Here is a 24,659-nt window from a genome sequence, read left to right on the forward strand (position 1 = left end):
CTAACTCCTTATACCTGCGTTCAGACCTGACATTTCTATTTCTTGGTGGGTGAGAGTTTAGGGATCTGGGGTTTGGCAGGGCACACTGGCAGGGCTGAGCTCTGGTGTGCTGCGAGGGCTCAGGGCACCCTGACACGGGTGGGGTGGCTGGCACGGGGCTGGGGCCAGGCTTGTGCCTAGGCAGCCTGCCGAATCAGCATCCAGCAGAAAGACCCCTGCACCTCCCTGACAGCTGCCACAGTAACCAAACACCAGCAATTTTCAGGGAAAGACACATCTAATAACATTAATTTTCTTCTGGAGCAGACAGTAAGGTAACTAAAGCCAGGATAATTGGGCTTTGCTGGGATATTTACCTAATGATCTTCTAGAAAGCAGGTGCACTGGCAGTGATTTTTAACTTTAGAAAGCCCAAACAGTGTACAAAGTAAACCTTTGATGCTGTGGGGATTTTCAAAAAGAGGAAGCTGCATTAGTTTCAAATCATTAGAAAGCATTTGCTGACGACAACAGAATTAATGGTGCTTTTATGGTGGTCAGGTAGTGACTGTCAACAAAGTTCACTGTAGTTTACATTGTTATTTTAAATCAATCTAGCCAGTCTAAAGAAAATTCAGCTAGTCTGACTAGCTGACAGCCATGGGAGTAGTGTGGGCAGTTCCTCCTGCAGCATTGTGTAGTGTACTCCTGCATCCATCACTCTATCAAATGTGTGTTGGAAGCCAGGTTTGAGATTCAATCACATTCACCACTAATACTGTCTTTAGGGTTATGAAGACATGATTAGTTGCACACAAACATTCAACTCCCCTCTGTCTAACTATTTCTTTAGAGACATAGGTCATATCTGTGTTACAAAATTATTTTTTACTATAGTAATGTTAGCTTCTGCCAGTTATATTGCATCTTTATACTGTGGTGGAGGAGAGGGGCAGCTGTTTTATGGCCTGATTCAATACAGTTCTCCTTTTCAGCTTCGATACCATGAAAATCCATTCAAGGCCATGAAAATTTCCCTAATCCTGGTGTGTTTTTCTAGGGCACAGTAGGCCATTTATATGGGGTAAGACAGAATTATCTATTTTATTGCTGTATCCCTCGACAGCTTTTCCAGATTGCCACATGTATGAGCTTTGAAAGTGAGCAGTGGTGTGTCCATATTGGTAGATGTGTCTGTGCACTGGTTGTGCCATATTCATGACAAACTGTTCTTCTCAGCATCTTCACTTTTGAAATATTTGGGTGTACCAAAGCTACTCCTGTAGATTTATTGAGCTAATGGCACTTACACTCAAAGGGCCTTTTAGCAAGGGACTTCCTCAAGTCATGAGTAATTTTTCATTTTGTACTTCTATACTGCTTAGCAGTATAAAACTTAAAACTTTTAATTGAGAAACAACACAAGGCATGTTAATTAATTTGAGTGCTGTTGACTGCAAGGGCGGCCTGAGCAGAACTTGGGTGGGTGTAACAGCCCTCCGTACGACATTCTTTGAAAAGCTCTGTAAAGTCTTGAAAGGCTTATTGAATTGATGCCCTTGCAAGGCTGGTGTTACTTATTTTATAAGAATGTAAAAAGGAAGAGCTTTCCTAATGACGCAGGCATCAGAGGAAAGAACAGAGCCGAGGAGTTCCTCACCACTGCTCTTGTCCTCTGAACCAGTCCCTGCAGCTTCAGCCCTTGAATTAATTTTGCACTGTGAGTTCAGTTTCTCATTGAGGCTTTTCATTGATATTTGCCATTGTTTGATCTGGGCCTGAACTTGGCATAGCTCAGTTCCAAATGGTCTTTATTTCCCACACAGGTATAAAAAAGCTCAGATATAATCTTAAGCTGTTGGGGAAAATCTTTTTTTTTTTTTTTTTAATTTTGAAACAGATGTAGCTTGTAAAGCTTTGAAACTGATCAGGACAACAATAAAATGTACTTTTATAGATGTGTTTGAAGTTCAAAGTGATGTGATCATTAATGCTGTTGGACTCTTCTGTTGTATTAGCAGCTAACATTAGCCAAGGAACTTTCAGTTAAAGAGATATTCTAGCTTTTTGCGAAATAACTGGTGAATTTGGAGCTTTAGAATTAAAATAGCAAAGGATCCGGTCGCCAATATTAGATTTTCAAAGAGAAAAATAATAAACACAGGCGAGCTATCAGCAAGGGGATGCATGGAGGGAAATCTCAGAGCTGTTCTGTCTCTCATAGCTCCCAGGAGTTGGTGAATTATGGGCTTCCTAGGCAGGTAGATGACTAGTGAACAGTTACCTGTTTTAAAGTTGTCTAATACCTTTTTGAACTCTTTTCTGCTTTTTGCTTCATTTGACATAATGCATTCCACTGTCAAATTTCTTGGAAAAAAAAAATCAGGCTTTCTTTTGCTGTTTTAAATGTATCATCTTATTATCTCATTGTGCAATGTGAGAAGGAATGCATTCCGTATCAGGAGAATACATATAAAGATGGAAGATGCAGGGAAAGGGAACTATTTTCTGTATTTCTCATTTGTGCTTCATAGCTCTTCCGTTTTCTTTAAATGATTTAGAGATGGAAAGACAGGACTGCTGGCTATATGGATAAAATATGGATATTTCTGGTGTTTCTGCAGTTTCAATAGTTCCTGCTCGCTTGTTAGTCTTTTCCTCAGGCAATTGGAGGAAACTATCCACAACTCCAAACCTATTTTCTGAGTACATATAATTACTTTAGAGACCATGACTGAATATTTTAGCAGTGTTCCCTAAGTGCATTATTTAATGTTTATTGACATGGGACTTCACATCTAAATTTATCTATAATCAGAGCATTTTCCTCAGAACTTTGTTTGTACACTTTAGGTTTGGCTATCCTGATTAATCCTTGTTTCCTTTAAATCGTTTCAATTGCTTCTTTATGAGTAATTCTACTTTGTGTACTCCATAGCATTAAAACTCTCCAGTGCAGTTAAGAGCCTGGTTTCACATGATCATATGGTTTAAAAAACATGAGGTTGTGTGAGATGATTTCTAACTGATGAGATAAAGAAAGTCAAGAGAAAGTCAAGAGAAAGTTAAGGTCCTTCTAGGATGTTAACCAAGTCCTGACACCACCCTTTATGTATTGCTAAGGCCTTAAAGTTCAGTATTAGGCATCATCTGGTTTGCTGCAACAGTTCCTAATTATTATGACACCAGTTTAAGGGTGATAAGGAAGCCACTCAGAGTAAAAACCACAGGGAAAAAGTATTCTGGAAGACTCTTTGAGAAAGGAGACCAAAAAAAGTTTCTGAGCAGTCTGAAGTAGATGTGGTAAAGGAATTATACTTTTTCCAAAGAGTGCTAGCCAGCTCATTCACATGATATTGATAGGTAAATGGGTTAAAACTGAGGGGTTATTTTCTTTTTTTCCTGTATAGAACAAAAAGAACAAATAGAACTTGCGTTGTAAGCAATCATGGCAGACAGGATTCCTCATTTGCTTGCTTTCCATTTCCCTTTAGACAGGTATTTGCATTTTTGACAAGGAATCCTGTAAATCCCTTAGGATCCCATTTTTCCCGTGTCAATTTAATCATGGATGGGAAAAGCAAACAATAGATATCGGTAGACTGGGCTTGTGCAATATGATGTTATGGTGCTCCCTGCCTTCCAGGGAGGAAGGCAGCGATTGAGCCCAATGGAAAATTCCACTTTTGGAGCCCATTTGATTTACAGTCAGGCAGGCCTAAATAGTCCTCAGAGAAATTACAGTCCTCCTGGGAAATACAGAACACAGGAATTCCATGTCGTGCCTCTTCTCTTGCCACCTTTAATTTTGCTGTGGCTTTGACCAGTGCATGAAATCTTGGTAGCTGTGGTAAAGGATATGAGATTAAACAAACGTCTTTCCTAACCTAATGTTCCAGAGAATATTGCATTTTGTCATAGATACAAATTCTTAGTTTTTATGTTCATGCATTTTCAAGTATGGTCTGATGACTGTAGAAAACATACAAAATTTTTATTTTTAAGTAAGACCTTCATGTATCTTGTAGGGATTGTGGTAAGATTTTCAAGTTTATTGTATTTGCAAAAATCCATTTTGTTGAACCTAAGCCCATTTCAATGACTTTGTACTTCCATAGTTTGCACCTTCATTTATCCTACTAGTTCATATATACATTATGTTATTTTAAAGTTCAAGCTGGCTAGCATATTTGCAAATTCTGAGTCTTTGGGTTATATTAACTCAAGGTTTCTAAGTTTTTCTCTGCAATCATAGGTCTGGAAGTTTCTTTGTTTTTCTAATGTGCAAACTGACTGATGCATAAGATCACCTGATTCCAGCAGCTGAGGCTTCTTTACAAATATTAAATATCCAATGGACTAAAAGATCTACCCAGGCTGAGGCTAAACTTTATGAGTTCAGGCCTTTGTTCAGAACAGTGGGGATATGCAAAAGCTTTCTCCAGTTCCATTTTTCTTATGATACTTCTGTCTTACAGCTATACAGCCCTTAGACTATAAATTGCATTGCCATCTGTTCAGTGAGCCAGATTTCTGGGAATTCCTCAAGATCTATATGGTAAATGCTGTGGGGTTGGTACATCAGGAGGACAGTGTGAATTCAAGGGCTTGCAAAGAAAACCTGGAATTCCACATATACTTCACTGGGTTTCATCACTGAGTTTGGACCAACAGCTTCATTATCCTTACTTAAAATGAATGTTATATTTTATTATGTGTCTTTCAGTGTGTGAGAAAGAAGGTATGAAGGAGTGAATGGCCTTTAATTTGCAGTGTCATTGTCTTGAAATTTTTGCAATGATGGATTTTCCAGCATGGGTGCTTATAATTAGACATTGCTTTACCTCAGTGAGGTAACTTTATACCAAATATCAGTAATCTCCTAGATACTTAAAATTAATTAGGGGGCCTAAACAAGAGCACGTGGTTTGAAAATGTTAACAATTTTTGTAACTCTCTCAAAATTAAACTCCATCTGTGTGCATTATTGATTGCTGGCTTGACTGTAAATTATGATTTTAATTTTTGTGGTAAGATTTAATTGTAGGCAATGATCATAGAGAACTCCAAAATTAAGAAAAGCATTGAATTATTGAAATATCTATGAATTACATACAAAATAAGAGTGACCTGATTATGTTTTTATACCTTTTTGATCTCTTTAGCTACAAAATGTTGGAGGGCAATAGAGATGAGGAAGAAAGGAAAAAACTGCTTTCTTACCAATATCAAATTCTTGACATAACTTGACCAAAGCACACCACATAATTCTTTTCAGTTTATAGTTCTAGCAAGTTTTGCCTTGAATATTGTTAAAGGCTGCACAAAGTTTTGTATTTTGACCACATGTATGGTCAAAGTTGCATATTTTGATGGAGCTCGGGAACCTGGAAGTACGCCTTTCCTTCTCTAATAAATCTATTCAGCCCTTCAGACTGTGCCCATTAGTGGTTGCAGAAGCAGAAGACAGAACCTTTTACTCTGTATGAGCAGAGGGCAGGCACTTGATAAATTAATGGCCAAGCTTATGCTGTCTCCAGAGAAGTAGACAAAAGAATCAGAGAAAGAACAAAATGGACACTGTAAGGGGAAACTGCTGAAAGCTTAGCTGTAGCTTTCCATTGCTTATTTTGTCTACTGGTTTTTGTTGTTGTTGTTGTTTCTTTTATATAACTGGAATCCTATAATAATATATCCTTTTTTCCCTGATACTTTAAGAACTAATTTTAAGAAACTATCAAAAATATACCAAGGTAAATAATGCTTCCTTTCAAGAAGGTGGTTTAGCTTTCAAACTGTGCATGTGTCAGAGGAGGGAGTTGTGTCAGTGGAAGAAGAGAACACTTTTGTCGAAAGATGGCATGGGTGTCCTTGCATGACTGTTGTCTTGTTCATTGATCTGACTTTCTTAAGTTCAAAATTTACACATCTGAGAATATTTCTGCACCTCACAATGCAGAAACCTTCAAAGATTGAGTTGGTGTTTGCTACGTAGGTTTAAACCTCTCAGCGTGAACAGCATTTCATGTGAGTGTGGAGGAGTAGAACAGAGGCTGATTCTTTCTAACGATGATGAACCGGCCTCATGGTTCGTCTTTGAAATCCTTGGGCTTTGGAGGAAATTCATAACCAAACCTGCCTGCTCAGGTTCTTCCACCAAATGAAAATTAATCTTACTGTTCTGTTTCAGAACACTGCTGGAAGATGGTATGTGAAGAGCTTGCTCTGTTAATGGTCATTATTTTATTCTTCCTGACTCCGCACATTTATTAAAGGAGATGAAATTTAATTAAGATTTAGTCTCAACCTATTTATAATTTACCTAGAGGTTCTAGCAAACTTTACTACTGTGCAGAGTTTGCAGCCCAGTTTTTCCTGTACGTTTCTCTGCTTAGCTCTCATCCTGTCTATTAGGTAAAATTAGGACCCAGAAAATCGGATTATTGTATCCCAAGGGGCTGAACTGATAAGCAGCACATGATTGTTGATCTGCTTGCTACCCGGTGTTGCTAGTGTTTGAGGTGCTGCTAGATGCAAAGCCAATTTCTTATCAATTAGTGCTCATTAGAATAATTTACTGTTATTGATTTTAAGTATTTGACAAAGCACTTTTAGGGAACTGCACCCAAAAAAAATAGTAGCTGTACATGATTTCTCAGTAAATGCAATTTTTTAGGGCCCAGTGTTAATCTTAACTAACTGGTTTCATTGGTTTTAAAGTAATTATTTTTGCTTTGGATCCCACCTGCTATCCTCTCCAGATTAAAGATCTTTTGAAATAAGCACTTGATATAGTTCTTTATGAGCAAAGTTGCTGAGAAAGTAAAGATAAAAAAGGAGCAACTTTTGCTTTTTCTATCCTGTTTTGTTATGGCTTGGGCTTTTTATCTTGCATAACTGCCATTGGATTGCATGATGTACAATACAGGAATTAATGTCAGCCTTGAATTAATTTGCCTTAATATTTAACATGTGGGTTTAGTTTAATTTTAAATTTTCCTTTATACACACATTGAGAATTGTGGCACTATTAAAATCTAATTTACAAATGGTAAAATTTTATATAATTATATGTTAAAATAATAGCTTTGATACCTGGGAGTCTGAGAGGATGTATCTGTTGAGTTACTGAGAAATTTGACCTATAATTACAATTAATCTGTTATACATGCAAGAAAGAGACTTGAATGTGAGAGTATTTAATAAACAGTAAAATGTGTGTCTATGTGTAAAAAGCACCAGGTCAGGCACACCTGCATTTCCATGTATCTTATATATGCATGATGAATTGTTGTGGAACTATACCTTTTATGAGTACAGTGGAATTTTGGCTAAATTTGGCAATGTCAGAGTTGGAGCTACCAGTATACATCTGGGTTAGTTTTCTCTCCTACCTTTAGTTTAAATTTTTAGCAACATCAGCTCAGGTTTCACAAGCACTCTCCTAAAATGCTTACAAATATTTTAAATGTATTCTGTGATCCCTGTTGCACAAGGTGGAGAGCTAACATAAGACTTGACTTGTGCTTTTCCCACCTCCATTAATGAATTAGTCTCACAATTACTGTAAAAATTGAAACGAGTGTGGATGAAATGCATGCAGCTTAGTCTCTAACCTTAATAAACAGAGTTGGTATTGACACAAGTGGATTTTGTTTAACCACAGTACATTTGCTTCTTAATTAGTGAATATTCATCTGTCATCAGCAGCAGCTATGACACCCCTCCCCGCTAACACGTTCTGTCATAAATAATCAATGAGACGCTATTAATATTCATGAGTGGGAATCTGTGTAGTCATGTGCACTGATGCAGAGACAGGGGGAGTGTTGCCATGAACTGAGTCGAAACTCTGTGTGTGTATACGTGAGTGCAAGATAGTTAGGGAAAGGGAAGAAGAGCATGCTGCTACGCACTGCCCTGCCTTGTGCTTCCAGCTAACAGTGGCGTGCCTGTGTGTCGGGGCTCGAGTGACTGATGAAAAACAGTAGACAAGTCTGGAGGGTGATTCCCCGTCAGTGCATTTGCCTTTCAGTGCTGGGGAAATTAGAGGCTTTGCTCTTGTGCTGCTTATTAGGATGGGCTGCAATCTGTGCACTTTTCAGAAGAGAGAGGAACACTACAAACTGCTCTATGAAGTTTCACAGGTGAGTGCAGAGGATATTGCCAGCATCTCCTGAGTAAAAATGTGTGTGCTTTACAGACTGTAAGTAGAGATGCTTTTGTTTTGCTTTGCCTTTTTTCTTTTCTTTGCAAAATTGCTGGTGAAATTGTTTGGGGGGAGATTGGTAATTATTAGTATTTTGGGTGCCTGTTGTTTTCTGCTCGTATGCCACTCCCCCTTCAGATGACTTCCTGTGGGATTCTTTTAACATTTTTGTGCATCTTCTGCCAAGATGTCAGTCATATAGCAGCACTCTCATTGAACCATATCGGTGATGTTTTAAGGGAGCCCTTGGCTTGGGTAATAAGACTGATTTCAGATAAATCACTCTGCTGCCTCTGAAAGCTTTAGGTCTGTCATCTCAGGTATTTTTAAGTTAAGGAACAAAGTTTTTATGGTATGTCTGTGCTGGCTGAGAAGTGTGTTAAATTTTCAGATTAATTAATTAAAATTGAAATAATTCTGAAACATGTTGTCACCTTTAAACAGGTACTGAGTACAACAGGGTTCCATGGATGAGATGTGCTGCTCGTTCATTCACTGTGTGTGTTTATTTCTGTATATTACTAGACAAAGATTGTAATCCCATTTAGGTATTTTGGTGTCTCTTTCAGCATCCTACAGTGTAGTGCATAGCAGAGAAGCAGTCTGCTGCTGCTCTGCTCCCAGCTTCTTCAGAATAAGATGAGAAAAGACGAAACAAGTACTTCCCCATAATAGCCCATAATTTTTGCCCAGATCCTATTGAATCAGTATTTGATTTGCAGCTTTTTGTTTGTGTTTTTTTTTTTTTTCTCTTGGTGTAGCAGACTCACGCATACTAAAGTTTAGTGCCTTTCAGCATCTGTTCTCTCCCTCTCTGTAATTTGTTCTGGCTTTGACACATTGCCATTGATAGAGGCTGAGCACTGGCAGTTTTGGACCGCACTGCTGCTGACAGGCAGTGCAGGGGAGAAAAAACAGCTTAGAATGTTGGTGGTCTATTGGCACAGCAGCAGCTAAGTGCCCAGTGCCGACTGGTTCCCTCCGAGTTCCTCCTGACGTGATTCATTTCACAGTGGGCTAATTACAAAGTGGATTCTCTACACGTGAAGCAGCCTCCTCAGTTGTGGTGTTAATGCACATTTTCATGGTAATGTGATCAGAGCCTCATTAGCCAGTTTCCAGAATGATCCTCTGCATTAATTAAATATAAAAATGACTCTTTTTATCACCATAGAGAGGAAGAAGAAGATTAACATTGTTAATTACTACTGGGGGCCATACCTCTGCATCATTTTTTACCACAGAACCAGCAAGTGTATTCAATCCTAAAGGAGTGTCCGTTTGCAGGTAGCATGCCCGTTGCCTTGCCTGATGAAGATGGTCTCTAGGTGGAACACTTCCCTTTAGTTCAATATTTAGTCGTAATCCCATCATCATTTTTTCTTACAGCAACAGCACAGGGAAAAGCATAGCAGCAGCACATTTCCCTCGCTACCCTTTCCCTCTCCCCAGCTCTGGATTGCCAAACTGATCCGAAAGTGTAAAATGGAGTAGAGTAGGTCAATGTCTGCATTTCTGTGCCAGGGAATAAGAAATGCAGGTTCTGCTGTGAAAGGAATCAGACATTTCTTAAAGGGCTGCATGTGTGTATGGGGAAAAGACTGTGTCTGGTTTAGAGTAAAGGGATTTTCAAAATATTCCCTGCAGTAATGTTGTAAGGTGGGGTTTTTAAGAGATTCAAGAGAAATTCTTCCCTCTCTCTGTTATCTTCTCTGCTATTGAGTTGGAGTGTCTGTGGATGTGAGCAACCAAGGTGCAAAATTAACTAATGCTTTCACTTTTTACTCTGGTGCTTGCCAGATAAAGTGTTATCCCTGGGAGGATCTCAGGGAGGTTCCTTGGGGAGTTGAAATGCAGTGAGCCTGGTGCTGCATCTTGTGCTGTTAGGGAAATGTCACTGATAAGGTGCAGAAGGAGAGCAGAGAAATGACTTAGTGTGCTCGCTGCCACATCCTGTGTTCATCTGTAAACTCATCCCTATCTTTGTTTCAGTGTGTGCAGGTCAGAGCCCAAAGGATACTGAGCATATTTTTAACCAGGTGCTGCAGTAAAGATCAGGTAGTGTCTCACACCATAACTGCTTCTGTGTACAACTCTGATTTGCTGCTGGGAGGGGGGAGCAGCAGTAGAATATGATAAATTAAATTAAGCCAAGGCAGGCATTACTACTTGATTTGCAAATCCCTTTTTAACTCTCCAGTCCTGTAATTCCTATACCACAGACTGGGCTCTTTCATCTACATGATTTCTGGAGAGCTTGGGACAAGTTAGCCTGTCAGGGACATGAATTGACTGAGGATGAGCTGCGGCTCACTAGCATATGTGGATCAGATAGATTAATTTAAATTCATATAAAGAAGCAATCCTAGCCTCATCTGCCACCTTTCCAATGCTGGGCTACCTGATACTGTGGATGGGCTGTGCACTCATACACTTAAAAATACAGTAAACAAAGGAAAGCATGTTTGCAGAGGAAAACCATGAAAATGCTTTCAGTGGGGCAGGTTTTCTGTGACTGTTTTTAGTGAAGTCAGATTCAGCATCACAGGGATTTTTATTGTAGAGCTGCTGGAAAAGGAAGACATCATTAGAATATGTATAATTTCTCACTCTTCCCCCATTCCTTCACTCCAGACTTGTCTTTTGCCGAGGTAGCAGTTCAGAGACCGTGGGGGCCATCTCCAAAGCCATCATTTGCTGGTGTGATGGATATGTTTATTTAGATAACTGTGTTTTGCCCGTGCAGATTGGGATCAAAAAGAAAAGTCAAATAGTCATATTTTAAGAATGAAAGCTTTTGAGATACCACTATGCATTGGTGAAGGACCCTCATGCTTCTGAGTGCCTCTTCACCAGTCCTCAGCATGGCTCAGGTTTATTTCTTGGCTTCATTGGGGGAAGGTATCAGGCCTACTACCCCCCTCAAGTCCTCTTCTCCATATGCCTACCAGTGCAGAAATGAAAGATGTCTGAATTTGAAATTTATGGCCCTGCATGCTACTTTGTGGAGCACTTTAATATTATTTCCTGTGTGCTGTATAAGCAGGATTGAGCTAATCAGTGTGCATCCAGGAAGTCTATGTCAAGTCACTTAGAGAGGGTGGGATCTGGTGTATGCCCATGTCCATTAAGAGCAGACCTCTGCCATACTCAGCTGATTTTTTCTTCCACTGCAGAGGTTAAAGAAGCGAGTTAAAGTCATTTGTTAGCAGCATGGTGAGGATTCTTCCCATTTAGCAGAAAGGATAAGAGAAATATGGCTAGGATTGAAGGGAATCAGCAGTAATCTTCAATAGCCTTGTTTGAGACTCAAGAAAATGCAGGTTTACTTCAAAATATTGTGGCTGTCATAAAACCATTTCTGTTTGCTTGAGTTTTTGTGCTTTGTTTTCAAAATGTGGAGTTAACCCAGAGAAAAAGAGAGGAAAGCTGGAGAGGGAACACTGCTTTTAGAAGTAAACCAAAGAATGGTGCAAACCTCTTTTTTGAGTTACATGTTAAGAAGCAGATCTAGCTCAGGTGAGCATAGAATTGAAAGGGAGAAAGGAGAAAAGCCAGAAGGAAAAAAGAGGCTATCTCAGATGGCTCACAAAGCCAGTGGTGGAGCTGGGATTGAAACTGGAAGGTTGTACATTTATGTTTCATATTTGACCTGGGATAATAGCAGAGCTTGCTCATAGCATTTTTTAATCCTCTGAAGACTGATTATGCTGTTTGCTTCTCATGTTGGTTGCCATAATTACTATAAAGCTCAAATTATAACCAGTTTAGAGTTCTGATTTTATGTTCATTTTGATATCCCTTGGGCTACTGAGTTCTAGTGGTACATCTCTTCAAACTCAAAGCTGCTCACAAGAGAGACATCAAGCCTGCCCACTGAAACAGCAGAGGCATTTCTGCAAGTGTTAGGAGATGCTGCTTGCAGCTGGCATTGGAATATGGAAGACTGGGGACCAAGCAGTGTTCCTCAGCACTGGGACCTGCCTTCCCTGGTCTTGGTGAAGTTGGAGTTTGTTCCAAAGATGAATTGAGGAGCTGGGTGATGGAATACTGATTTTCTCCCTATAGTCCCTAATATTCCCTTGTGGTCCTCATGCCATGTGTGGTATTTACATGACAACTCCTCAATGTGGGGGTTGCCATTAGCTCTCATTCTTTTCTGTAGATACCTGCCACAACTTTTGTTTGCTATTTATCAATGCCACCTTCAAATGCTCCTCCTGAATTTCACCAGCTATGGGAAAGTACTAGCTTGTGTTGCATCAGCAGAAACACATTTTTGGTTTATATCTAAGCTCTCATTTTATGAGAAATTCTGTAGCAGCAAGCTTCTATCTCTGGAGAATATGAAAGAAAAAATCTGAATTTAATTGTCTGGAAATTAGCTGAATTATCTGAGTTTAATTAAATCAGTAGCAAAAGTAGTTCTGGTTTGATCTTACTGCATTACCTTTATTTTTCTTCTTGCTCTTCTAAATTTTTTAAACAAACAAGTGATAACCCTCTGATTCTTTTTTTTTTTTCTAAGTAGCTCTTCTAAATACTCATTTATCTATTTGAAAAGTGCAAAAATAAAAGTCAACAAACTTGCAGGAGTACTGTTTAACTGAACAATTTTAGAGATCTGCTTTATGTAATACCCTTAAAAAATGCACTGTCTCATAGTAGTAATGTATGATTAAAATGTAATCAAGTAAAGCTTGTCATACATTTCTTGCCATGTCCTAAAAACTTTCTTTGCATTTCTGCTGAACTGAAAAGACTGAAAAATGAGTTTAAAAATTTGACTTCTCTTATAGAGAAGAGGTTATCTTTGTGGTTAGCAGGCAGAGATTTCCTGGTTCTCATGTTTCCTTGATTATTTCCTTCACACCAATAATTAAGCAGCATGAAACAATAGAAATTAAATCATAGAAATAATCCTATTGCCATAATGTTTCTGCAGGCTCAGGAAGAAACAGCAGTGTCATGACATGGTTAACAAGCTGCTTCTGGTAGAGGAGCTCACTTTCCCTCACTGGATAGTGTGCCACAGATCCAGGGAGGACTGAGTGCCAGCAGTAACTGTCCCCAGAGCCCTGGGCACAACTCCTCAGCTCTGGGCTTTGAGCCACCACATGCCAGTTGCTTAAAAGAGAAGAGACATCTTCCAGGCCACTTGTGTCTGACTTTAAGGTCTTACCACAGAGCTCTGTTTGGGTGTAAAGGCTCCCTGAGGAGTCCTGGAGGACTGGGGTTTGGGTCTGGAACGCACAGGCTGCTTGAAATGACCAGCTCTGGCTGTCTGGTTGGGTAGTGGTTGTAGAGAAGGCATCCACGCATACAACTGCACCTGTAAGGAGGTTGTCATCTAAAAACCTAAACCTGTTAGCAGGAGCTTTTTTGATCCTTCTTTTGAACATGACACCTGAATTACATGCCAAGTAGCTAAGTATTATTTTTGATCTCAAACCAAGAAATGATAAAACATTTACTTTTTTTTCTGGTAAATCCAGGAAACTCTGAAGTGTTACCACTGACTTCATTGGGGCCAGGCTTTCATTTTCTGTCCTTATTTGCTGTCTTGTAAAAGGCTTATAGTTCCTGTGCATACCTCAAGAGGAAAGATAAAGAGAGAGTCATCCTGAGATAAGAAAGCAGACAATAGTATGTGAGATAAGAATTCAGGGGATGGGTACAACACACGCTCCTATAAAAAGCCATACTCAGATTATATCTGTAATCTGCCGGGATATTCTTTGATTCTTCAATTCCACATGCAATGCCATGAAAAATTTTAAAAAGAAGTGGTTCAGGTACTGAATAGCATGATTTTCTCTCTCATTTTATTGTTTGTTCCTTTCATCTTGAATTTAGCAATGGGCATTAAGGATTCTTCTAATGACCAGATTTTTATACATTTTTACAGAGCCATCCTTTCTTGAGGCTTGCTTCCTGATGTGATTTGGTGTGGATATAATCCTTAGGCCTACAGCAAAATCTATCTTTATGTGAGTTCTATACATCAGTGATGTGATGAAGCCAGTCTTGCTACCTTGAGAATTCTGTCAAAAAAGCACCATATTTTGGGGTTTCAGGGGTTTTTTTTGGGATTTTTTTGGTTTTTTTCTGGTGGCTCATTGAAGAGGAAGGGCATTAAAATGTCAGCCAAACACCCCACCATGTATGTGGGGTTAACTGGCAGTAGATTGTTTCACCAGGTTTCTCTCAGGACCTGAGAGTTTAATGGGGATGTATACAGCAGGAGTTGGTGATAACTAACAGTTTTCCATCCCTAGGGATTTGCTGAGGTCTTATCCAAATAATTTTTTAAGAATACTGAAAAATTCTTGGATCTTTGGCTTTAAGACTATTTAGCTTCAGATTATGTTTGACCTGTTATTTTAAATGGCATGAGCTTTTTGTAATAGTATTTGCTTTTCTGTCAACCCTGTAACTTTGAACCCACTGGCTAATTTCAATCACAAAGGCTTTTCTCATCTTTTCTAGTTTCATCTTTATTTAGTTTAATGCAAAGTAGTTTGATGATACTCCTAAGCAGATTTTTTTTCAAGTGCAGGAAGATTTCCAAGTTTGCTAACATCACCTCAAAATATCAAGACATGAAAGAATTTAAGAGTTTCTATGCTGATTACTCTTGATACACTTGCTTTGTTGTTGCAGTGAAGATAGTTTCTTTTCTATTTTTTGTGTAATAAGCTTATCTTTTGTTTTGCTTTGCTCAATAACTGTAACAAAAATTAGTCTGTTAAGAGAGGATATTAAATCAGCTATTGTTCAAAGGTTATCTATAATATTATTATAACAAATAGTGCGTCAGAAAGAGAATTTAAAAAATACTTGTATGCCATCTCTAGGACTGGACCTAGAAATGGAATTATGCTGTCTTTGTATATATAATGCCCTGCAAAGTCTCTTCTTTAGGTGTTTGTATTTTAGTTTAAAATACTGGTGTGGAAAGGCAGAGAACAGGGTGACTATTTGGGCATTCCTGCATAATAGGATGATGTGGACTTCTCACTCTTGTGAGTTTTTATTGTTTAACTTTTAGGAAGTTAGGATATTTTCATATTCTTCTCCCAGGTGGAAAAAATAATACATTCTTTTCTTCTCCAGTATGATGGTTGGAGGTTTTGTTTGTTTGTTTATATGTTTAACTAAAAAAAACAAACCGTAATAATCAGCAAAGTGCAGCGGAACAAACATTATTTTTTTAATTGTCTTCTGATTTTTCATGGTAATGGTGATTCTCCAGAGGTTTTAATAATAACATTTGACCTCTGAAACAACACAGGCACAAGTAATCTTCCAAACCACACCACACATAGAATTCCTGTGCTTCAGGTATATTAATGTCAGACTTGAACCTGAGAGGATTCAATCTGCAATAAGTCTACAAGTGTCTTTAATTTGTCTAGATAAAACTTAGTTTTTTGAGTTCTCCATGCAGCTGGAGAATTCTTTCTTTTTTCTTTCATACCTTTCAGTATTTGAGGGGGGGGGGTATGGGGTGTTTGGGTTTTTTCCTAGCTCCTGGAATCGTAATGTTTTGTAAAAACTACTTTTCATTAGTAGCACTGTAATTGATATGGGATGAACTTGATAGATAATATTTAGAACCAGTCTTACTCTGGTTTGATATTCTTCTGCATATCTAGGGTTGGCAGCATTGCTTGGGAGGTGAGGCTGAAACCCAGCCACATGGTGCTGGCAGCAGTGCATGGCCCTGAGCAGGAGGGCATGGTTTGGCTCTGCACTGCCAGGGCTTGCCCAGAGAATCAGTGCCAGCAGGAGCCAGCCCTGGCTGTTTCAGCACACCTCAGACCCAGGCTGATTCTGGCCAGGATCTGCAGACGTGCCTCCAGGGACTGTCCTGCTTGCAAATGTCAGTGCAGCTTCTGTGTCCGTGTGCATCACACTGGTGAAGCTCCTGGGAAGGAGCCACAAACCTGGTACATGTTCTGTTGCTCTGTAATGTCAGAAATACGTACTGCAGTGCCAGAACCTGTGTCCTGAGGACCACAGGGAGCATGGGATTGGATGAACTTGGCCAAATCATTATGAGGACTGAACAATTGATATGAGCAGAGAAAAGGATTCTTATTGGCTACCTGTAATCTAACAGAGCAATTGACTGACCCATGTTATATGTTTGATTGTATTTGTAATGTGCTTTTTGCATATTATAGTGATGAATTTGCAGTGAAAGCTGCTCAGGAAACAATCATTATTCAGGACTTTGACTACTTCCCCATGGCTAGAATGCAAAATATTCAGATTCCTCATGATATCTGGGGTCATAGGAACTGCCAGCTCAAAATAAATTTTAATGGAAGAAAAGGTTGATTATTAGTTGGAAGAAAAGGTTGATTATTAGTTAAAGTTCAGCATTTGGAATACGTTCTCAGAAGTCAAGGTTGCTGAAAGTGGGGATGACAACTTTCCTTACAATATAGTTTCTCACTTGGATTTGTCATGTAGTCTACTATTACAGCTGGGAAAGACAGAGACAGGTAAGTTTATAAATGTTTATAAGTTTACAGGAAGTGTGGATGGTATCTACATTGTTTCTCACTAAGGAATATAATTCCATGAAAACCAAAATGCTTCATAAAAAATTTAGATATTTCTTCGAAAATGGACTTTCAGAAAAAGTATGGGGAAAAAATTTCCAGAAATGCCTGGATGTTATTTATATATCATCATAATTGAGTATTTAGGGTGATTTAACTTTTGAAACTTATACAATCATTTGTGAAACTGTGTCATTTCATGTAGTATGAACTTTGGAAGCCAAAAGTGAGTCAAGTTTTCCTTTATCTAAAATTGTTTTATTCTTTCCAGAGCAAACAACAGCAGAGCAACAGGTGTACTATTTGAGAAATCTCAGAACTTCTCTTAATGTGGAATTTCCATTCTCTCTGGATTTCCCATTCTGGAATATATGACTTACTGGGGGGAACTCCTGTCTATGTGCAACTGTATTTACCAGCACACACTTGTAGAGATTTGTTTGAAAGCAGTCTCTGTCTTGTGGGAGAGGAGGGAAGAAGCCAGAACAGCTGTAGTAGCTGTAAACAGCTTCCAGTAAGATACTTGACAGGAAAATTCACCACCCTATCAGCAGTGCATATTGTGATGCCAAAAAGGAATGTTGCCCTGTTTAAGAGAATTTGCCAAAAGCTGTCTTTCTGCTTTCTGGATATTGCACACCACTGGAAGGGTGATTGGAGTATATTGAGGTGTAGGGCTTACTTTGTGCAGCAGTGGGACTTGGGGGTCTGGCTCTAATTCCTTCTCTTGTGGGTATATTTTAAGAGGTTCTAGTTTCTCTTTTCCTGTTCTTGTATAAAGTTCAGTATTATTTAAAGCTTAAAGATTACCTATAGAGATTGTGGCAAATGCCTAATGAAGAAACTGAAATAGCATTGCCTAATAATGATGATAGCCACAATAACCATCACAATAACCATCATAAAGTGCTGGATGGAGCCATGTAGCATTTTTTGGTAAAGTTATAACCTAAGTGGATCATTGCAGTAGGGTGCAGGCCTGCCTGCATTTCCAATGCTTCCTCAACATACAGAAAGGGTTTGATTAGGTTTGTTGGATGACTGTTTTTTCCTTCACTGTACATTAAACTTCAATTTCGATATTAATTTTCGTTACAGTTTTCCCGGAACTACTTCACAGGCAGCTAATGGGATGTGCTGGTTTTTTATTCATGTATTTCGTTGTAGTATGCACATCAGAGGCTTTTTAGTGTGAAGGAATTTCTAATTGTTAATATTGCTTTCTTCAGATCCTAATAGAATCAGGGGAATTTTGGTACTTTTTCATCAGTAGTAGAGTCCTGTTGCTGTCAGTTCCACACAGATACCAAATCTCACTCCTATAACCACAATATATTTCCTATTTCAGGTGTGAATCTTACTAAACCATTTAAAACCCTCTTGATGAAGTAGTTTGAAGTTCTTAACATAGGAAGTCATTCCAATTTATCTCCAAATGACCTCTTTGTCCCCAGATTTATGTATTTCCCTGATTTAAAAATGTCATTTGGTCATGTTCAGAAGGAAAATGTCTTTGAAAGCCTGACTTGTAGGAATATGATTAATAGTGACAGGGAAAGGATTTTGCCCAGTGAGAAAATATCAAATCATGTAGCACTGTAGTTTCACTTACTAAATATTGTCCAGGCTCTATTCTTGAACCCTATACTGCCAGTGTCACTTTGTCAGGATGCTTTCTGTCCTGTGACTAGTGGCTTCAAACGTACTCATCCATCTTCTTGTCCCATTACATTTCATGTGACTGATGTTCTGCACCTATTAAAATTGATGGGAAAGAACAAAGAAGAAAAATGTGCCCTTCAAATGATTATGCCTTTGAAAGAGCAAATGAGACTCCACTGCTGTTTAGAGTAAATGGAACAGTTATTTCTAGGTTTATCTATATGACTTTATTCTAATATTAGCAGTAGATCCCTTAGTTTGTATTTTTTCCAATATCATATTGAGAGTAGTAAGTTTGCATCAATATTTTCTCATTTAATTTTGTGGCAATAAGTGAAAATACAAACTCTGTTGGATTTATCAACTGCCTCCAGTATTCTTGCATGTGAGATATTGCTAGCATGGCTGAATTGCCCTCTTGGGAAAGGATGGAGGCATGCTTGACTAGCCTGGGCCTTTGCTCTGAGGAAGAACCTATTGATTGTCCACAGTTCAGGTATGCTGGGAGAGCACTTTTGTGGGATGTCACAAGGCTCTGGTGTTAAGTGCTTGCCTACCTTAAGTTCTTAGGACAATTCATGGCGGACTAGAAATTCAAAAGACTTTGTAGTACTGGCATTATCTTTATTTCCTGGATCGAGATGGCTTCCCAAAGTGCTAGTCCAATGTTTCAGAGTTAGACATCTGTCCTCTCCAGCTCGATGGAGGGGACAGATGTCATATTTACTGACAGCTGAAGGCAAACCACTGAGGGAATTCAGAAGGAAAAGCTCCCAAGTGATCAGTATGTCTGATTATTTATAGAATTATGACAGCCTTCTCAGCATAGCAGCCAACACTTCTTTCCCATTTGTGCATAGTAATGAGATTGGAATTTCTTTTTTTTCAAATTTGAATTTTGACTGTGGGCATTTGCATGCTCCCAAAATGCAACATAATGGACCCCTTTAGGCTCCCTTATGTTCTTGCAGAGATTTCAGCAAGTGCTGTATGCAGCTCTGTTCCCTTTCCTAGTGATACTCAGATGTATTAAAGCTTATTTCCATGCAAAGTTCAAATATGTTCTGGGCTGGTATATTTCTGTGCAAAGAATTTGGTTTCTTAGACTTTGTCTTGATGTTAATCCTTTGTTAATTCAGGCTTAGTAGGTATTCTGTCTGAAGCTCAAGAAGTGTGCTTGGCTTGTGGGCTGGGAAATGCTTCATTCAGCTGTGAGTATTGAAAGACTGTTTCTTACACCATAATCTGTAATTATTTAGGGTTGCTGATAGTCTTCAAGGCCTGTTGCTTTGTCCAACATTTTTCTCAGTCTGGAGATGGTGAAGTGGATAATACTTTTAGGTCAGGAGTGGATTCACTTGGGTTACTATAAAGACAGTTGTTCCCATCTAGAATTCCTGAAGATGAATTTGATTAAGATTAAAATAGGCAAATAAGACTTTAAGAATCTTAATTTATTAATTTCTCTGTGAGGTCTCTTCTCTCTTTAGTTACTTACTTGGCCTCCAGCTGAGTGGATTCATAATTTTACAATAACCTTTTTACAGATAATTAACTCCTGAAATTAGTAGAAGTTCAGCAAAAATACAATGGACCTGTAGTCAGATCCTACTTAGTACTCTAATCTTAGCAGGACAGCTCTAGACTCTTCAAAGCACATTGTCACCCTTGGCATTAGAGGCACTTGAACAAGTAACCCCATGGGAATAGATTTCATATTGCCTCTCTTTTACTCTGTGCTAAAATGACTTATGGAAAAGGGATTGTGGAAGAATGCACCCTGTATTTTATTTAGGTCAAAAGTATGCAGCAGGTAGCTGATGCTTTGAAATTTGCACCCCTGTAACAAAAATTGTTTCCCATGCTTATGTTTTCAGTGGGATATGAAATAGGCTGGAAGTGGAAGAGAAGTTTCAGCTTACCCTTCTGGATTGCAGTGACTGCAGCAGCTGCTGGGACTAGGTCCCAATTAATTAATTCTGTTGCCAAGGAAAACCAGTTCTTAGCATTATACAGAAAGGTCATCATACAAATAGTAGTGCTGTTGATTTCTAGCAGGACTTGAGAAACAATAGGTCTCAGCCTTCCACCTCTCCATACCTCGGGAGATTTTAGTTAGAATCCACTCTAGGTAACAGATTTTTAGAAAAGCTGCTATTCCCACACTTTTGATTTTGAGAATTGCTTATCTTTTTTTTTTTTTTTTTTTTTTTTTTTTTTTTTGTAGTGAGAAAAATCTGAATGCAAGAGGGGGGGGATGAGAAAATTAGATTTCCTTTTATTGCACAGGAACACTGAACAACACTGACAGAATATTTACTCCTGTCTCTTCCTTCTAATTTGATTCTCTGACTACTATACCAATCTTTGTTCATTGGTGAAACAAAATTAGAGTATCACAGATGTTGTTGCTTTTGCCTCTGCAACAACTAAAAGATGTGAAAGAATTAAAGATATGAGCCATTCTATAAGATTTATTTACCAGTTCATCCACAATGAAATGTGCCAAATGTACAAAATGTAATGAAAATGTTCCTCAAGCCATGTCAAGCAAAAGGTCTTTTATGGTTCCTATTTTTCTTCCTCTAGAGTGAGGTTTGATGTGTTTGGTATGGATGTGTTCAATACTGGTATTAAATTCTGATTGACTAGCTTTCTTTCTACTCCCCAGCTCAGGTATAGTCATTTGAATAATGCCAATTACACTGGCATTAGTAGCATGTACACCATTCTGGAGAAAACTTTACTGTCCACAGGTATACTGTGAATATTGTTCCAGGGGTAGGCTGTTTTTCCTAGTGGGCAGTTAGGTCTTTTATCTTGCTATTAAAGAAGAAAATACAGTATATTGAAGTATAGCAATATAAAAAATATTTCCTTGCCTCACCCTGCATGGTTTTTGTTCAGCCCATGCAGAAGAAAGACAGGATCACCCTGGCCTCTGCTGAGCAGGATGTGACAGTGACACTGGTTGCAGTATTGACAGGGTGCTCTCTTTTTTTCTTGGGGGATCAGAGGATGATCCATAAGCAAGCTAGTCTCATGGTTACCTTTGCTCAATAGGTCTGTATTGGTCATCCCTTTCACTCCATAGGCAGAGTGAAATTAAAGATACATGACCAGTTGCTGTAAGATATTTTTCTCTTTGTCCTTTCAGCTGTCTGCATGCTTACAGAAAACAGTATGCAGAATTAAACCTTCCAGTAAGGACACTTCTGTAAGTGTAGTGGAGGTTTATGTTTAAATCAGGAAAAAAGTTATACTTCTTATAGATAGGCAGTATGTTGAACCATTTGAAGAACAGAGGCAGAACTGCATAGAATATTTTCCTAGCATGCTGCTGGAAGCAAAAGGTACAATTTTTTCCTCTTCTTAGAAACAAGCCCGTAGTTTTAAATCTGTTTAGCATTCACAGAATACCTCACACACTTTGTTAAGATCTTTGTTGAGTGAATTATAGGCTGTGTAAAGAAGTTAGGAAGTAAATCATGTATCAGGGATGATCACCTGGCTAAAACTGCAGGCCAGCATTTTTGCTAGGACCTCTGAGAAAGTAAATTCATGGGAAATACTTCAAATCTCCCCAGTTTCTATTTCACTCACACCCAGCTTCTAGAAAATAGTACGTGACACAGATCAGAGTAAGATGATGCTAAAAATTCAGAAATATGTTTATGGTTGCAAGTGTTACAACTTTCAAAGCTGAGAGTATATTCAGGAATATTGTCCATATGCCTCTATTGGCTGCAAAGTAATGCAGCTTGTGTTACTTCAAATGAACATTCAGGGATTAGAAATTTGCCGTTGCTTGAAAATTTAGACCTTATTTGCACCTGTCTACACAGTATAAACTTCTGATTGTCCTTTACAAATATTTTAGCTCATGAAGCATTTTTTAAAATTGTTGATACATACTATGTTCACATTTGCAGCTAAATAGTTGCAGTAGCTTAGATAGTATGGACGTAGCAGGATTGACTTTCCTTTTTTTTTGTAAACTGCTATAAAAAAAATCCAAAATTTTAGAGCTGTGGTTGTTTATTGAAGAATATAAGTCATTTTACAGAACAGGAAAATTCAATTAAATATTACATTTTTATGCCTTACTATGTGTAACTGATTGATACTGGGAAACTGAGAAAGCAAAGTCCTCCATCACCTATATCCAGGAATGTGGAGAAAATACTCATTAAATTAACATTAGTTTAAGAAAAATGAAACTTCTGAGCCAATTACAGTTTACTGTTTAGACTGAAACAAAAAATATGACCTTTGTTACAGAATGTGTGACTTGCAGGCAGTTCCATATAAAATTGAGAAGCTGCAAATGCTCTCTACTTGAGTGATAGTGAACGTGTAATCTTAGTTCTGCTTCATTAGCCCCTAGTGAATGAGTGGTAAATTTTTCCTATTTATACATTTCTGTCAGGGGATCATAAACATAGCCCGACTGGTGCATATTTTCAGTCTGGCAATTTATTTTTTTCTTTTCTTTCCCCCAGCTTTGATGAATAGTTTATATTCCACTTGAATAAATTTTTATTCTTTTCAGATATTCGGATAGGTATTAGCACTGGTTAATTATGCACTCAGTACCTTTTCTAATAGAACTATCTGTCATTATGGCAAGCTTTTATGTTGTTTTTGAGGTATTCAGTCTTTTCAGTAAAATACTGCTTTTGCAGTATGCATGGGAACGATCAATTTTATTTTCTGCTGATTTGATAATTTTCTACTGAAATTTAATCTTCTGTGCTATGGAATCTGTGGCCAATTGAAAGACTTTTTTCCTCTGCTAAGAGAGTATCTCATGCTTTCCCATTGCAGAAAGCACGCCTTTAGATTTTTCTGCACTATCATATGTTTACATCTCATTTTAAGGGTAAAAAATTTGCAACTAGATTGTTTTATGTGTCATTTACTAATTCAGTATACCACGGTTATAAGCAACATTTCCTTTTTCCTAGATGTTTCTCCAGTGGTGATGTTTCCTGTAGAACGTGCAGTTAAAAAAGTCACTAAAGTTGGTACAGACATGATGAGTATTGTACACCCTGATAAGTAGTTTGTTCTGGTCTGTTTTTTACACATATGCAAAGTATGTTGTTGGCTTTGGGTAGAGTAGGTTTTGTGTGCTTCTATGCCTCTATATTGTTGCTTTTCCTGTTTTCAGGTCTTTTTGTCCAGGATTTTCCAAGATCTTTATCCAGCGTTAGGTATTTGTCACAACTGATTTTCAAGCAGTTTCAGCAATTTTCTTAGTGCTCTGTGGACACTTCAGTCTTAAACCCTGTTAGATGGAGCCTACCAAATTTAATTGGAAAGTGGTATCTTTGAGATACAGCTGAGTGATCTTTCCCAAAATGCTGTGCTAGTCCTGTCGCACCACAACCAGCTGTAGGGATGAAGTTTGTTACATCTCCAGCTCCTGGCAGCTGACTCAAGGTGACAGTGGCCATTTGACACTTTTTTCCTGATAATAGGCATCGATAGACATCCTAGAGAAAGAGCCTGAAAAAGTGTCTGAGCTTTGGAAGGTGTTCTACATGGTAGTGAATTTTCCATTATTGAAAAAAGATGAGAGGACAAGGAAAGAAACTCTATAAAAATGCATAGCAGAGCTAACACAGGCATGCCTTAAAGGCTGTATTTTTTATCATTATTGTAGATCGATTCTCTGCTACATTAGGACTGCTCTCCTAATCACAATAATATCATAAATGGGAACAAACTTAGTAATAACGACAGATATTATCAAAGTCAAGGAGATGCTTTTAGAAACTGATTGCTGATTCCTTAATATTGACTATTCATAAATTCATAGAAGAATTTAGGTTGGAGAAGATCTTTAAGATCATTGAATCCAGCTGTAAGCTTAACACTGCCAAGTCCATCACTAAACTGTGTTCTCTGAATGACATAGCTACACTTCTTTTAAGTACCTCCAGGGGTGGTGACTCCACCACTTTCCTCAGCAGTTTATTCCAATGTCCAATAACCTTTTCTGTGAAGATTTTTTTCTAATATCCAATCTAAACCCCCAGGGCAAATTTGTTACTTGGATGAAGAGACTGACCCTCACCTCACTACAACCTCCTTTTAGATAGTTGTAGAGAGCAAGAGGTCCCCCCTCAAACTCCTCCAGGCTAAACACCTCCAGCTCCCTCAATCACTCCATGCAGCATTTGTACTGCAGACCCTTCACCAGCCCCTTTGCCTTTCTCTGGAAAAACTCC

At 38.4% G+C, this 24,659-nt stretch overlaps 1 protein-coding gene across 2 annotated transcripts in view; it reads left to right on the top strand.

Annotated features, from left to right (window-relative positions):
- The window catches only part of PDZRN4 (PDZ domain containing ring finger 4), a gene marked incomplete at both ends in the record, with an annotated part of 228,475 nt that overhangs the window by 123,686 nt on the left and 80,130 nt on the right, over positions 1-24,659 (top strand). Inside the window, one exon of one of the 2 annotated variants that reach the window (XM_084206843.1) lies at positions 8,058-8,126. The exons of the other annotated variant lie outside the window; for it this stretch is intronic. Coding sequence (XP_084062969.1) covers positions 8,058-8,126 — 69 coding nt within the window. Of the gene's footprint in view, positions 1-8,057; positions 8,127-24,659 lie in introns of those variants that run through there. 2 annotated transcript variants of the gene reach the window in all.

The sequence above is a fragment of the Fringilla coelebs genome, assembly GCF_963513975.1.
Source record: "Fringilla coelebs genome assembly, chromosome: 5".
NCBI classification, from domain to species: Eukaryota; Metazoa; Chordata; class Aves; order Passeriformes; family Fringillidae; genus Fringilla; species Fringilla coelebs.